The following is a 13,816-nucleotide window of genomic DNA, read 5'->3' on the forward strand; positions in this document are numbered from 1 at the left end:
TCCATAGAAGTTCCCCCAAGATGGGGTTGTGATATTTCAATATAGATAAACTCCATATAGTGCACTCTCTTTGTGTCATACTTTTGTTGAAGAGTGGTGAAAATCGATGTGACCTCTGCTTAAGGATGATGCAGTTTCTTGTTGTTTAGATAAAATCGAAGAGCATTTCATCTACATTTCGATATTGGTCAATGATCTCTTGAAGTGACTTTATTTGCTCCGCTAGAGAGCGAAAACTAAAATCAATAAAATATACTTTATAAAGGATAAATCTGTTGTATCCACGAAACTGTATATTACCACAGGAACATCCTCGCCATTGGTGATTGAACTTGTGTTTATTGTTTGAATTAAAACAAAAACTAATAAAAGTGAACAAATTTTGACATTATTTATTTTACAAAAAGTATATACAATGAGATAAATATTTGTTTGATTAAAGAATTAAAGATTCATTTAATTCTAAATAAAATAAAAGATTCCTATGTGCACCTGTGTTTAAGGAAGATGGTTTTTAAAATGATGCGTCATCATGTAAAAAAAAAAAAGGTTGTTGGGCAAATAACATAATTATAATGATAGCTTCCTGTAATTAACAATTCTAATTGAACTGTATTAACTATAGTAGTTGGTATTCGTTGGTCATTCTGGCCAGATGATGATGGTCTGTTTTGTTTTAGTAGATCAAACGAATGGAGCCGGCTCGAGTGGTAGCCACCTCGCTAGTCACATGAGCAACATCTCACTATTTCTTTCATAGTTCATTTTAACCATATTAATTTCAAATAGCATCATCACAAAATAATAATAGATAAAAATAATATTTGATCAAAAAAAAAAATTTTAAAATTTGAAAATGTAAAAAAAAAAAACAGTCAAATTATTTTCTGGCGGTTACATTTTCATTTAAAAACAAAAAAATCAATCATATTAATGTGGTTTGGGGGCAGCAAAAAAAAAAATCAGGACTATTCTTTTAATTTTGATCAAAAATCATTTGCTACATTTTAGATTTTTGTACAATTTTATTTGATTATTTCTTCTTTCTATCGTGAAAAAGAAATAATAAATTCATTTATAATAAAACATCATCAACTTTAGTTTTAAAAGTAAGTTTAGTCATCTTATGCAATACATGCACTGCAAACAAAACAAACATATTTTTTTCTTGGACAAGTTGTTTGTGTATTTTTTATTTTTTACAAAAATATCAATTTTTTTTTTCCAAACGATTAAATCATCATTGCTTTGATCAAAAATAAAAAAAAAGACAATAATAATAATCAAATATATTTTTATATATATAAATTTACTTTAGAATAAGTTTTTTTTTCTTCTTCTGATGATTGATAGTTTTGAATCATTCTTTCATCATTGTAATAATAATAATAATAATAATAATAATAATTCAGTTACAAAAAACACATTTCACAATTTTTAAACTAATTTCATAGCATTATCAAACAGTCATTCAAACAAAAACACTCATTAATATTTAATTTATACTATCTTTAGTAAAGTTGCTTAGCAGTATTATTATTATCATTTTTTTTATAGCTAAAAAGATTAACCCACACAGGACAGGAGCATAAACATCATTTATTTGGAAACAACAAAACGCCCACACATACACACGAGTTGAGAGATTTCAATCAACAAAAAATAATAAAATTTAGCTAAAATCAGTAAATCAATCAATCAAATAATAATAATAATAATTGCACGCCCACAACACACACATTCGCAACACACAAACAATAAAAACTTATCATCATCTTAATAGGGTCATTTTCACACATTTTTGTTGTGTAAATGGACGAAAAACAACCACAGGAAAGCACCACAACCACTCCTGTTGTTGAAACAAATTCAACTACAGCAGAGGCCTGTAGCATTTCAACCAACAACAACAACAACATTAATAATAACAACAATAATATTTGCACTACAACCGATAATAATAGCAACAACAACAATAATAATACAACCTTAAACAATTCTAATACAACGACAGAAACAGACAACAATTCTAAAACTGATACTAGTAATAATATAAATAATAGTAATAATAGTAATAATAATGAAATGTCTACATTAGTTTCAACTTCTACAACAACAACAACAACAACGACATCTAGTAATAATAATAATATAGGATTAGTAAAATCAAGAGGATCATCAAATAATCTATTGCATTCATCGACTGGTGTGTTTATGCAGAGTTGTCTATCGTTTCTTTTGAGAACGTACACTGTGCGACGATGGATCGAAAAGATGATTGGTGAGGTATTACCCTCGGATTTGTACTCGAGCTTGCGTGATGGTGTACTGCTGTGTCGTCTTATGCTCTCAGTCAAAGCCAACTCCATTCCAAAGATACACACCGGAACCACTCTAAACTTTAAGATTCGTGAGAACCTATTGTTCTTCCTACAGGCACTGGAGGATCTAGGTGTTTCGAGATACTATCTCTTTGCGGTGGCCGATATCATGGAGAAGAAGAACTATTACAAAGTATTGGAGTCACTCGAGGTACTCGCCGACATTGCATCAACGACCGACCATCTCCTGGGCAAAGAGCCAGAGAAGCACATCGAGCCGGTGACCGACGAACAAGCTGCCGAACTTCACTTCACAGAGAAGGAGATTGCCGATACCGAATCACTTCTCAAACGACTACACATCACACAAGTCAAGCGTGCACCATGCAAGCGTGCATTGTTTGCAAACGAACCTAAACAACACCAATCATCAGGACACCAGCATCGTCCTAGTTCATCCGGAAGTTTTATGGGTACAAGCTTTACCGGTGTAAATCGTTTGTCTTCATCGGGACAACATAGTCATTCTTCTTCTTCCTCTTCGTTGGGCGTAGGAGGTTCGTCTTCGTCATCACATTCCGCTGGTTCGTCGTCGTCGTCGTCAACCACTGTTGGAAGTTCGAAACCAGTGGTAAGAGCATCGCTTTCACCTGGACAGATCATGCAAAAGGCAAGACAGCATGAGAAGAAGTGGATTAGAATACAGGCATTGGTTAGAGGACATCTCATGAGAATTCAATATCATAAGCGTGTGCGTATGGCAGCGTATCGTCATAACATCGTCAAGGAGATACTCTCTACCGAAGAGGTCTACGTAAAGAACCTAGAGAATCTACAGAAATTCTACTTTGAACCACTCACAGAGAATGCATCGAAACTCAATATCAAGACGGCGATCGACGAACAACTCAAAAAAGTGTTTTCCAATCTCGAAGTCATCAAAAACTACAACAACTCTCTATTGGAACAACTTAAACCGATCATCAACGATTGGTCTTCCTCTAAAAAGATTGGTCCAATCTTTATTCAATTTGTAAATATCATCATCATAACATCAAAACAACATATGTTATGTTTTTTTTACTAATACTTTAATGTTGTTAATCATCATAAATAATCTATTGTTATCATCTATAGATATTCCTATTAAAAGTTTATACACAATATGTTAAAGAATATACAGTATCGTATGAAGCTATCAACAGTATGAGAAAGAACAACTCTAAATTCGATAGTTTCATTACCGATAAGGAAATGGTTGATGGTAGATTTATGAGCGACTATCTGATCTTACCAGTACAGAGAATTCCTAGATATACATTGTTATTAGCTGTATGTTTATCAAATATTTGTTATTTAACAACAAGATCATCAATGCTAATCACCTTTTATTATTATTATTGTTTTTAACAATTTTTTAGGATTTACTAAAGAATACTTGGAGTGATCATATAGATTATCAAGATCTAACAGAATCATTAAAGAGAATGCAAGAAGTTGCTTCATCTATCAATGAGAAAAAGAGAGAAGCTGAGAATATCCAAAAAGTAACTGAGATTCAAAATAACTTTATTGGTAAATTTGAGGTAACTATCTATCAACATTAATTTATTTATCTGATTGATCAATTATTAATAACTTTTTTGAATATAAATATAGAATTTAGCAGAACCACATAGAAGATTTGTACATGAAGGATCTTTGAGTGTTATCAATCCAGGTGGTAAAGAGTCACAGAGAATATTCTATCTATTCAACGATGTTTTGATTGGTACAAAGCCAACTACAAGTGGATTGGTCAAGAGAAAAGATGCACTCAAAGTTAAGGAATCAATAAGAATGAATTTAGTTTCACTTAGAACTAGACAAACTGCAGAACAACAACAACAGCAGCAGCAACAGAATTCTAGTACTTCATCGTTGTCATCTTCACAAGAGAAATCAACACCATCATCGTTAAGCTCTTCACAAGAGAAATCAACAACACCAACACCAATAACAGCGTCCAACAGTAACAGCTCATCATCATTGACATCTTCACAGGAGAAACCTCCACTTCATCCAACACCATCCTCTAGCAAACCACCCAATAAACCACAACCTAAAATACCAGAGAATCATCCCAATAACAATATCAACAACAACAACAACAATAATAACACTAATACATTTAAATCAGCATCACATTCAAATACATCGCCTCAACAATTTTTAAGACAATCGGCACCACCTTCAATACCACCTTCTTCTACCTCCAAACCACCTATTGCTAGCGAAGCTCCACACACTAGAAGTAGGACATCCACAAATTCACCAACTGGAATCGCTCCATTGCCATATAAGAATAGAACTATGACATCAGCAACACCACCACAACCACCACCTGCCGCCAACAAACCAACACACTTTTCAAATCAAAAGCCACCAGCAACCGCAAACAAACCACCTATTTCTTCACAGACCACAACCACAACCACTACTACCACAACAACAACAACAAACAACAATACTACAAGCGGTAGTCAACCATCACAACCACCAGCACCACAAACACAAGTTCAAACACAACCAACAACAGTAACAACATCACCATCAACAACAACAACAAACAATTCACAGCCAAATACAACCATTTCAAGTAACTCTACAAAATCAGATTTAATTATTGAATTGGTTGATTCATTTGGAACATGTATTCTAAAGTTATTATGTCCTAATGCTAAGGAAAGAGATATTTGGATGTCAGAATTTAAAAAAGTTCAGGATGATCTCGACGCCAGAAAGATTGTAAATGACGAAGCCATGAAGAGATCACAAGAGCGTGCTGGTTTGGCCAAAGCTGCTCTCAGCCAACAGTATGCAACTCTGAGGGTTCGTGGCAGACACCTTGCATTGTCTGAAGTTAAGGACCAACAGGAGCAAGCAGACAACGAACAACAGCCTGCTTCACCCACCTCTGGATCAACAGGTTCGTCAACATCTGGACTTCCGATTGGATTTGCAAATCCAGCGGCAGAACGTGAATTCCAAATTCTCAGACGTCAAACCATTGCCAGACGTTCACAAAACGGAACAATCAGCGGCAGCGATGGAGCGTCGTCTTCATCCGCTCCAACAACACCCACATCGGCATCGCCATCACTCACACCTCTCGGATCTGTTTCACCCAAGAACAGCAAAGAAGATTTAATGTCTTCTACAACCTTGGATAGCGCGTCAGCCGATGACTCTTTGAACAAGAAATCGACACTCTCAAGATCATGGTTTTCATCACTCCGAAACAAAAAGAAGAAACCAAGCGCATCTTCTATCTTGGAAGTGTTTAATAGTGATCAGCATCCATCACCAACAACAACTGAAACAAATGATAACAATCAATAATATGATTTTAGAGAATAATAATAATTAACAAAAAAAAAAACAATGTAATATTAAAATAAAAAAAAAGTAAATTTACTTTTTTTCACATAATTAACATTTTAAAAAAAAAAGTTATAATATATTTATTTATATTTACATTTATATATTACTTATTATTTACACTTTTGTCATTTTTTCTCTTTTTATAGTTGACAATTTTATCTGATTATAAATACAGATCTGTTCGACATTTGTAAAACTTGAGAGCTTACAGATCCTAATAATAGCCTTTTAATAGTACCCATACCTCTAGATCCCATCACAACACAGTCAACCTCAAATTTATCTGCCACTTTTGTGATTGTATCTGATACTTCATTTGATCCAACCAATAGATATTTTATATTCTATAAAAAAAAACAAAAATGAAAGTTAAACAAAAGTGATTGAAAATATATTATTGGAATTTGATATTTACATTACAAGGAATATTCATTTTCTGATAGTAGTGTAATTCTTTTAGGGCTTCAGTCTTTTTCTTGTTGGATCTCTTCAATTGATTTTGTTGATCTTCATTAGAATCTACTAGATCAGGTACACCAGAGAACATTTCGAAAACCATCTTACTCAAGGTTGATGAACTTGGTGAGCATAATTGACTCGATTCTGGAACTGGAGGAAATACCTATGTGAAATAATAATGAAAAATAATTAATAAAAAAAAATTAATGATAATTTAAAACTATGATGTCATACATACGGATAAGAAAATTATTGCGTCTTCATTGGAAATCATTGAAGTTACTTTCTCTGCTGCCTTTCTGCTGCTGGCAGAGCCATCAATACAAAGTAAATATTTCATTTCTAAACAAAAAAACAGAAAACTGTTATATTCTGTACAGCTAACAAATAAATATGTTATGTAGTTTGATTAATATTGTTATTATTATAGCCAATATCAAAAATAATAAGGTGTGAAAGATATAATATCTTAAGTGTTATAAAAATGAACAAATAATAAAATAAATTCAATTATTTTAATAATTGTATTTATTGTTGTTTAAACCACCTTTCTTCTCACAGATGCGATGTTTTTTTTGCGTTCGTTGATGATAACTTTTTTAACACTAAACTAAATTTATATGTTATAAAAATAATAGTGATAATAATATCGAATAATTTAAAACAAATAATAAAAGTTGAGCGGGAATGAATGATAGTAGGAATGAACAAAACTTAGACTACCTTAATTTAAATTGTTTTTTGTTTATTAAATTAAAAAAAACCCCAATAATAAAAATAAAAATAAATACCAGGGGTTTCAATGCCAAAAAAGGGTGAGTTTTTCTCAATCAAGGTGGTTTTTGTGAACTGTGAGAGTTCAACCCATCTTATCTTTTTCTAACACACTCTATTAAAATTGATACAAATTTCTCACAATTTTATTTAAATAAAATAACAAGGTAATTAATGTAATAATAATTTTTAAGGATGATCAACTACAATAGTGAATATTTTGTTTTTTTATTATATTGTTATTTATAACAATGTAGTGTAGTTTTTATTTTTATTTTGTTTATAAAAGTTTGAATTTCTTGAATAGTAACAATGATATTGCACCAATGATAACCAATGCGACTATGATCAAAATGAATGGGAGAAACTGATCATTGATTTCTATCTGTCCGGGGAACAACATATTCATTCCAAACACACCAGCAATCAGATTCATAGGCATAAAAATTAGACCCAACGATGTAAATTTTTGCATACTACTATTTAGTGAATGTGATTCTTCATTCATAATCAATGATAACTAAAATCAATAATGAACAGAATTAATTAGTAATTTACTTAAATTGAAATGATTTCAATTGATTATTCATTGATTTGGTTTTACCTTTGAAATGAATACATTCTTTAGATTCTCAAGTAGATCTTCTGTTAATTTTACATTTTGTTTGAGTCTGATAATCTTATCTTTAACATTGTTTAAATACATCTCTGTCTCTTGACTGATATTCTCTCGAAGTAATGCTGATAATATATCACTATATTATTATATTGTTGTTTGTTAGATTGATACTTATATTTTGTTTGATAATTGATAACTTACTTTTTAATGAATAAACATAATAAAAGATGTGTACACTTTCGACTTGCTCTACCAAGTCGAAGATTGACTTCACCGTATTCAATGTTTTCTTGGAAACTAAAGGTATCTAGAATCTCTACTTCCGTTGATAATCTGTCGCTGTGTGAAGTGTACTCTTCGTTGATCGAGTCAAAGAATGCAAACAGTAACCACTCGGAGCTAGACAGCTGTGAACGTTCGGTACCAAGATAACGGAAAGACTTGATGACGTTGTCAAAACAATCGAGTGGCTCACGATGAAATACAACAATGTAGTCACGGAACAGCACAATGTAAAAGAAGCTCTCGACTAGCTCCGCGCAGTCAGAGTAGGCCAGCTCCGAACAAATGATAAACAGATAGTCTGGAAACTCTTCGCATTTCTCGGAGCTGTCGTTTCCAAGGATTTGCTCGACTGTCAGTGGATGCAAAGAGAGTTCCTCGCCGACTATCTCAATCTGCTCCTCTGTCAATCCTTGAAGATCGATCCAGCAAGGTGCCTGTAAGCTCTTGAGAACGTGCGAGGGAAGACGTCGTCTGCTGAAGCAGTTGATCAGGTCTTTGAGGGAAGCATCTTCATCCTCTGGATCACTACCGTAGCCACTGTCGATTACGGTGTGAATCGATGGCGACAGCGTTGGAGAGAGCGTAGGACCAGTCCTATCATCGGCAGCACCACCGCTTCCTAAAACCATCGGACTTACTTTTTGGCTACTGTTTGAACCCGTAGTGGCAATTGGTGTGTTTGTAGTGGTTGTTGTCGTGGTAGACGTTGTATTTGGTGTGTCGTCATCTAACAAATGAACAGGAGGTGACTTTACAGATGATTGAAGTGGCGATGATGTTGATTTAACATTCAGATTGGGTGGTGGTTGCATATCTAGATCGTCGTCATGCAGAATACCACCACCTATTTCTTTCTCCTCTTTCTCTTTCTCATCATTCTCTTTCTTCTCTTCTTCTTCAACATCAAACATATTCTTTAGGTTTAACATAACCAAGAAATCTTTTTAAAATAATTAAAATCATTATATAATTAAAATTTGATGATCATCATTATTAAAACTAAAGATATGAATATACATACTTTGTAACTCATCGAATGTATAGGAATATAGGGCATCTCTCTCTTCGGAGATAATCAATATTTGTTGTTGAGGTTTATTCCTTGACGATGTGAATGAATACAAATTTGTAAGTGATTGACTAAGTGCATAATCTTTCCATTTATCACCATTATTATTATTATTATTATTATTATTATTATTATTATTATTATTATTATTATTGTTATTGTTATTATTATTATTATAATTTGATTGATAAGTTATTGGTTGTTGTGACTCTATATCTTGATAATTTACAGTATCAGCACTACTTTTTAAAGGATAATTACTACTTTCATTTGTATGAATACTACTATCATTATGACTACTAGCAAGATTATTATTATTGTTATTATTGTTGTTATTATTATTATTATTGTTGTTGCTATTATTATTATTATTATTATTATTATTAGTAGATTCAAGCTCTATAGCATTATTACTACGATATCGTAGTTGAGATAAATCCAACAATGGTTTCTTCTCCATGTTTCTTTCTAGGATAACAACAGACAAAAATTAAACTAGCCAAATGTATTTGATTCAAAGTAAGATGGTTGAATAGATTTTTTAACAATTCTATGTTATACAAGTTTTACAATTACATTTCTAACATGACAACTTATAGTTATAATATAATATATAAATATTTATAAGTTATCATAAAAGGTGAACCTATTTTAAAATAAAAATAAAATTAACACTTAAAAATAAAAGAGTTAATCAAGAAAAAACACTTCGTTCAATCAAACTAAAAACACGAGAACAATGTGAATGTCTAAAAGTCGTTATTTATCCAAGAAGGAAGCAGTTTTTTTTTTTTTTTAAGAAGATTTGTTATATTTATATATTATTTTTTGTTTTTATTCCTTTGTTGAACACTTATTGATTGAAACTATCCATTCTTCCAATTCTGTTTGATTCGTTGCACAAATGAGGAATTCACGTTCGTCTGAGGAACCAGATGATTTCAATGCCATACAATATGGCTTGTAGTAGGATTTCGAAACAGAGACATTGACCAGTTGAATGATACCTTTTGGTTTCTTGTCACGCGAAGTCTTAAAGTAGAATAGATATCCATTTTTGAGTACGAACCAACGTTTTGTCCAATTACGACGCATAGCACCTTTCTTTGTGAGATATCCTTGTTTGACGATCTCACCGAGTTGAATGGTGATCGATGCCTTACTGTTGGTTCCGATTGAGAATCCTTCGTCGTCGTCAGAGTCACTGTCTTCGTTGGAAGCGCCATTGCCGCCGCTGCTGTTGTTTCGGCTGTGGTGGTTCATTGCACTGCGAGTGGGTTGTGGTGAGTTGTCTGGTGACGATGGCAGCGACATTGGCGACGATGTTGGTGGAATGCCTGGCAACGACTTGGTCGGTGGCATCGTACGACGCTTCATCGCATCGCTCTGCTCCGTCTGGTGTCTGTGGTATTCCTTCTCGATATCGATGAAGATCTCGTGGAATCCAGTCATAAAACATTCGACCAAACTGAAGATCGAGTTGAAAGCAGTGCAATCCATTGGCGATGCACCCTTCTTTCTGAGAAGCAGTGTGGCAAATACAATACTAACATTGTTTGGCGTCATCTTGTTGACCTGACAATTATCGGATACCTTGGTCAGCATTCGCATGAGATAGAACGTACAGAATCTGTTGATCTGTGGAATCTTCTCGACCAATGCTTTCAAAGCGATGTACTTGTCACGCTTGGAATCGATATCGGCAATCTCCACAAACGAATCAAACTCCTTGAAAGTTAGCAGTGGTTCCGGTAGATTTCTCACCCACAGCTTCAAAAGACATGCCACCACATGGATATCGAGCTCCGAGTAGTCTAGTTCCACTCCAGTCTCTATTTCCTCACGCGATGCATCGAGCACTCGTTGATTTGCAGAGAGACGGAAGATTCCTTCCTCCGAAGCAGCATTCTCATAGAGATAATCCAAGATTCTCTGTACGAAAAGTGGGATGGCACGACCTTGTTCGGCTGGACGTGCATAGATATGCTCGAGTGGAATCGAGAAAATCTTGTTTTGATTTGCTTTGGAGATTGCTTTGGAGATGGTTGACCACCAATCCTCTTTGATTGTTTTGTTTTCAAATTGAACCGATACGGTCACCAAATTATTTCCTACACCCGATGTAAGAACGAATGTCTTTTCATCGTCCTTTGGTGATGTCTTTAAGTCCATATTCTTAACCTCTAGCTTTCCAACGAATTTATACTTGGTATTACTACCGAGATTGCTGCTGGACGATCCACTTGCAATTGCCAGTGTATTGTCATAGAGAACCGAGGGGAAGAGCGCAGTCTGTTTCTTACAATAGATCAATAGATCACTAACTAATATACAATAGTAGGAGGATACCGGTGCATTGCCAATCGACATTGAAACAGTGCCTTCCTTCAACAAGAAACGTCCTTCCTCTACCAAATAGGAAGCATCGAATCCAATCAACGATTGCTGGAGTTTCATCAATTGAATCAGGTTGTGTGATTGTCCCACTAGATTACCCAATGCTTGCATCTTGTCGAGAGCACCACGAATCGAGTTGGCTTCGTTTGGATCGGAACTGTCGGTTTCTTTGAGGTCCTGGAGGAATATCATATAGCTGGTGATTCTAGTGAGTGGAGTTGGAATGAGTGAATCAATGTCTGCGCCATCCGACTTTTCCTCACAGGTCTTTAGGAATGCCTGGAAATTCTTAGATTGCTTCACACGATTCAGAGTGGTCAATGCCTTTGAAAAGTTACCGACATACACCGAGTAGAGTGACATGAACTTGCCCGATGCCTTGAAGAATGTCTGACCAAGAGTTGGTCCGCCTGGCTCACCATATTGTTTCAAACAGCCTTCCAACTCCTCCAGGAATTTCGTTTGATGCGATAGCAGCGGTTCGATATTTGCGAATATTGCTACTTCGTCTTCCTTGAAGACCTTACTGAAGAGACGGTCGTCCGTTCTCAGACCGGCGAGATACACCTGCACCAGAGTACTCAGTCCACTCACATAGTTTCGCTCCGCCGAAATAAAACGACGAACTCTTGCACGTTTTGGATCCTCTCCCTGAACTTCACGCTCAATGTTATCGGACGAGTTGTTGACTCGCGAATCTTTGTTGGCACCGTTTCCACCAACCGAGTTACGATCCAGTTGTTTCTGAAGGTCAATGGATTTCTCCAACTCTGACTTTCGCTTCTGTGCTTCCTTCTTGTAGTTGGCCAGAACTGGCTGCATTGTATCGAGTTGCTCCGTCAGTAGTCTCGAAGCTTGTTGCAAGCTTTCGACATACTCTATGATTTGCTCCATCATCTCGACCGAGTTTGACTCATTAACCAAACGAATGGTGGTTGCTGACTCCTGTCCAGTCGAGGTGACACGACCCTTGAGGAAATCACGCTCTTGTTGCAGCTCTGCCTGTCTTACCAAGTTGATTCCTTTGCTCTTTGATGCATTGGCACTGCACTTGCCATCGATGGTGTCATAGAGAGATCGCACCTTGTCAAAGTTCTTCTTTGAGGCACGAACCAACTTGATATCACGATTTACATACTGATCGACGGTACCACGAAGACCAGACAAAGTCTGATTATCCAAACGATCTCTAAAAGTCTCTAGATCTCTGTGTAAATCTCCAACCTTAAACATACATTGACCCATAATATTATCTTGTTGTGCAATCAACATTGTTCCATAATTCTTAAATGCCTCTGCTAAACTATGACCTTCTCTTGATGTTGCTATAAAAACAATAAAATTATAATTTTTATTAATATTCAATGAATGAATAATAACTTTTAATTATATGAAATATTAAATACATACAAGAACTTGCTTGAGATCTCTTTGTAATTTTAGTATAAATATCCTTTAGATAATTGAAATTCTCTTCAGCAATCTAAAAACAATTGTTTACAAAGTTAATAATGCTTTTTCTAAAGAAAATTGAAATTGTTATATTATTAAATCTTACTCTATTTTGAGTATTAATTTCAGGGAAATCCAAAGCTGTTAAATCAACAGAGTTTCTGTTGGATGGTGGTGGTGAGAATGATTCTGTCGAGGAGTTCATTGGATTGGGGTTGGATATTGGTACAAGTGGTGGTGTTGCTAGAGGTGGTGGTGGACTAAGGATTGGTGGTGGAGCTTGTTGCGACTTTCCAATGACTGTTGGTGATATGTTTGTCGATGGGATCGCATTGATACTGTTTCCACTGGTGTTGATTGGTGGTGGTGGTAAATTGGTTGGCATTGGTGGTGGTGGAAGGTTGGCTATCGATGATGGCAATGGTGGAAGTGTAGTTGGCATCGCTGGTGGTGGTGGCATTTGTGCGGTGTTGAGAGGTGGTGGTGGTGGTAAATTAGTTGGCATTGGTGGAGGTGGTGGCATTTGATTGACGCCCATATTCGATGGCGGCAAAGGTGGTAAGTTTACAGGTGGTGGTTGTCTTGGTTGTTGTTGTTGTTGTTGATATTGAGATGGCAGTGGTAGACTACCTGTTGAAGTGCTAGTTGGTGTTCCAGTCATTAGTTTTGCTGGTGGTTGTGGTGGCAGTTTATTGGGTGGTTTTGGTTGTCCTGAGACGTTGGGAGGTAGAGGTGGTGTCTGCTGTGGTGGAAGTTGAGATGGTGGTGATGTCTGTTGTGGACCACCAAGATGAGGTGGCTTGGCCAAAGGTGGTGGCTTTGAGAGGGGTGGTGGTTTGTTTGGTGTCGGTAAACTCTTATTCGGTGGTGAAAGCGATCCAGCACTATTGCTCTTTGGCAAAAGTGGTGGTGGTGTCTTTAAAAGTGGTGGTGGTGGTAAATTGTTATTATCCATTTTTTTAAATTATGGATATCTATATATATATATATATAATAAATCTAAACTTTTAAGATGGA

The 13,816-nt window shown here is 35.3% G+C and overlaps 4 protein-coding genes across 4 annotated transcripts; 1 reads left to right on the forward strand and 3 right to left on the reverse strand.

The window, feature by feature from the left end:
* Positions 1-1,812: 1,812 nt before the first annotated feature.
* Positions 1,813-5,702, forward strand: gxcBB (pleckstrin domain-containing protein; the record flags this gene model as incomplete). The annotated part of the gene is made up of 4 exons (XM_020579993.1): positions 1,813-3,354; positions 3,459-3,653; positions 3,743-3,907; positions 3,981-5,702. The coding sequence occupies 4 exons, from the start codon at positions 1,813-1,815 to the stop codon at positions 5,700-5,702; spliced, it is 3,624 nt and encodes a 1,207-aa protein (XP_020430668.1).
* Positions 5,703-5,899: 197 nt separating this feature from the next.
* PPL_09197 (universal stress protein) lies at positions 5,900-6,543 on the reverse strand (the record flags this gene model as incomplete). Its single annotated transcript, XM_020579994.1, has 3 exons — positions 5,900-6,088; positions 6,160-6,366; positions 6,442-6,543. The coding sequence occupies 3 exons, from the start codon at positions 6,541-6,543 to the stop codon at positions 5,900-5,902; spliced, it is 498 nt and encodes a 165-aa protein (XP_020430669.1).
* A 714-nt stretch (positions 6,544-7,257) lies between these two features.
* Positions 7,258-9,410, reverse strand: PPL_09198 (magnesium transporter CorA family protein; the record flags this gene model as incomplete). The annotated part of the gene is made up of 5 exons (XM_020579995.1): positions 7,258-7,319; positions 7,398-7,497; positions 7,582-7,732; positions 7,798-8,821; positions 8,903-9,410. The coding sequence occupies 5 exons, from the start codon at positions 9,408-9,410 to the stop codon at positions 7,258-7,260; spliced, it is 1,845 nt and encodes a 614-aa protein (XP_020430670.1).
* A 374-nt stretch (positions 9,411-9,784) lies between these two features.
* On the reverse strand, positions 9,785-13,754 carry xacC (RhoGEF domain-containing protein; the record flags this gene model as incomplete). The annotated part of the gene is made up of 3 exons (XM_020579996.1): positions 9,785-12,672; positions 12,758-12,830; positions 12,906-13,754. 3 exons carry the CDS (start codon positions 13,752-13,754, stop codon positions 9,785-9,787), a joined length of 3,810 nt encoding a protein of 1,269 aa, XP_020430671.1.
* Positions 13,755-13,816: the final 62 nt, after the last annotated feature.

Source organism: Heterostelium album (assembly GCF_000004825.1).
Source record: "Heterostelium album PN500 unplaced genomic scaffold PPL_scaffold9, whole genome shotgun sequence".
Taxonomy (NCBI): domain Eukaryota; phylum Evosea; class Eumycetozoa; order Acytosteliales; family Acytosteliaceae; genus Heterostelium; species Heterostelium album.